The sequence below is a fragment of the Colobus angolensis genome, unplaced genomic scaffold, assembly GCF_000951035.1.
Source record: "Colobus angolensis palliatus isolate OR3802 unplaced genomic scaffold, Cang.pa_1.0 Scaffold416, whole genome shotgun sequence".
Lineage (NCBI taxonomy): Eukaryota > Metazoa > Chordata > Mammalia > Primates > Cercopithecidae > Colobus > Colobus angolensis.
Window position 1 is genome coordinate 709,289 of NW_012117555.1, and position 2,738 is coordinate 712,026.

The 2,738-nt window shown below is 63.7% G+C and overlaps 1 protein-coding gene across 1 annotated transcript; it reads left to right on the forward strand.

The window, feature by feature from the left end:
- Positions 1-325: 325 nt before the first annotated feature.
- Positions 326-2,738, forward strand: VWA1 (von Willebrand factor A domain containing 1; the record flags this gene model as incomplete). Its single annotated transcript, XM_011956402.1, has 2 exons — positions 326-884; positions 2,473-2,738. Coding segments are annotated over exons 1-2 (792 nt in total), but the record flags the coding sequence as incomplete, so codon positions are not given.

Below are 2,738 nucleotides of genomic sequence, written 5' to 3' on the forward strand. Positions count from 1 at the left end.
ACCTAGGCCAGGACTCGGCTCCACCTGCTTTCAGGGTCTGTGAGGAATGGGAAGGTGTGGGGGCTTGGAGCGGGGAGTCGTCCTCTCGCAGATGGGATAACACCAGCCCAGAGAGAGCTGTAGGTCCCATGGCCAGTGTGCAGAGTGAAAGCCCCAAAAGTACAGGCCTCTTGCTTGCCTTAGAGTTCCTCTTTCCCCCAACCTAGGACCTTCGGGGGAGGGCAAGCACCCACCTAAGGAAAGCTGAGGCCCTGGGGGACCCTGCCTTGCTGTGGGGCTGTCTGGGGGGCCCACACCTGAGGCTGAGCATTCCTCCTTTCCCCCAGGTCCACCAGCATCAGCTCCCCGAGGGGACCTGATGTTCCTGCTGGACAGCTCGGCCAGCGTGTCTCACTACGAGTTCTCCCGGGTTCGGGAGTTTGTGGGGCAGCTGGTGGCTCCACTGCCCCTGGGCACCGGGGCCCTGCGTGCCAGCCTGGTGCACGTGGGCACTCGGCCGTACACTGAGTTCCCCTTCGGCCAACACAGCTCAGGCGAGGCTGCTCAGGATGCTGTTCGCGCTTCAGTCCAGCGCATGGGTGACACTCACACTGGCCTGGCGCTGGCATATGCCAAAGAACAGCTCTTTGCTGAAGCAGCAGGTGCCCGGCCAGGGGTGCCCAAGGTGCTGGTGTGGGTGACAGATGGCGGCTCCAGCGACCCTGTGGGACCCCCCATGCAGGAGCTAAAGGACCTGGGCGTCACCGTGTTCATCGTCAGCACCGGCCGAGGCAACTTCCTGGAGCTGTCAGCCGCTGCCTCAGCCCCTGCGGAGAAGCACCTGCACTTTGTGGACGTGGATGACCTGCACATCATCGTCCAAGAGCTGAGGGGCTCCATTCTCGGTAGGTGGGAGGAGGCAGGGCCCAGGGATCCCTAGCTGGGAGCTGCAGGAGGAGAGGCTGGGTTGAGACTTTGGGAATATCTCATGTCCCCAGAGCAGCGGCCAGGGCCTCCGGGGCTGTGGTACCCCTAGGGTGCAGGGCTGAGTGATGCAGCTTCTCTGTGCACGCTCTCCACCGGGTGACCCATGCGCCCTGCTGAGATGGGGGCTTGAGTAGCCACCTCCAAGTGGAGCTCCCTGCTGACGGGTCCAGCCCAGACCTCGAGGCCCCATGGAGTGCAGAGCCCAGGTGTAGGCCCAGGAAGAAGCTTGCGAGTCTGGGGACGCTGCAGATGGGCAGCATGTGCTCCTGGGCATGCCCACCATACCTGGAGAGGGGAGAGCCAGAAGGGTCAGGGACTGCCCCCCAGAAAGCACAGGGTACCTCTCCTGGGTCGGACAGCCACCGACAGCTTTGAACAGGTTCGGACTGCAGGCCTACCGTGAGGATTTCCTGAGAGGGAAGGCCTGAGGCAGGAGCTGAGCAGCTCCCATTGGCTTTTTTCTGGACATCTCTGCCCCAGCCAAGCCCTGAAGGAGTTGAGGCTGGAGATGAGGAAACTGGCCACTGGCTCAGCCTGCTGTAGCCGGTGAAAAATACCACGAACCCCGGGGATCTCACCAAGTCTCGTCTGTGGGTTAATCATCCACCCAGAGCCGGAAGGGGTTGGACTGTGGGTTGGAGAGGGGTGGACGGCCCGCCCCAAGGTTTCGCCAGGGACATCTGACCCCTAGTGGCCCCAGGGTCACCCAGTGCAGCTGTGCCTGGAGGGGACCAGGAGGAAAGGCTGCCTTAAGTAGCTGGAAAGGAAAAGCTTGAGGCTGCAGTGCAGAGGGGCCAGGCAACAGGGTGGGGGCTCCTGGGAAAAAGGCTGGGTCTGAGGGTGGGGGATGGGAAGAAAGTGACACAGGCACCCAGCACTACAGGAGGAAGATCCTGATAGCTTTAACCCAGCGCAGACATTTATGAGCCTCGCCACAGCAGGTCACTCAGAGGGCTATATGGGGCTTGGTGTCAAGGGCCCAGGAGTCCCCCTCTAGAGCACCCCACCCCACGCTCTCCTGAGGACCGGGGGCAGGCAGCGCCTCCAGAACCCCAGGGCCTGCCCCTGTGATCGCCCATCTCCTGGCTGCAGCTCAGAGAGCTGGGCTGACCTCAGACCCGGGCCTGGCCACTCAGGCTGGGGCTGGTCCTCTGCTCTCAGATACCACCGTGGACCCTGCTGTCTTTGAGGACCTTTGTCCTGGTCACTCACTGATCTGGCCACTGCACCTCTCCACAAAGGACTGGGTTTGGGCTGATGGAGGCAGGGGCACTTCTGACAGGGCGTGAGGGTGCTGCACCCCCTTCCTCAGTCCTCCCCCAGCCAAGGCATGTTCTAAGAATCCCCAGCATCTGTGGGGCATGGCTCCAGCAGCTCCTTGGCCGCGGGGCCCCGTCTTTCCTAGTGGGGCCTCCAATCTCCAGATCTTCCCCATCAGCCAGGGCCGCCCTCCAGGAGCAGAGGAGGAACTGACCGCTGCTCCCTGATCCCCTGCACCACCCACAGACGCGATGCGGCCGCAGCAGCTCCGTGCCACGGAGATCACGTCCAGCGGCTTCCGCCTGGCCTGGCCACCCCTGCTGACCGCGGACTCGGGCTACTACGTGCTGGAGCTGGTACCCAGTGCCCAGCCGGGGGCTGCGAGACGCCAGCAGCTGCCGGGGAACGCCACGGACTGGACCTGGGCCGGCCTCGACCCAGACACGGACTACGACGTGGCGCTGGTGCCTGAGTCCAACGTGCGCCTCCTGAGGCCCCAGCAACTGCGGGTG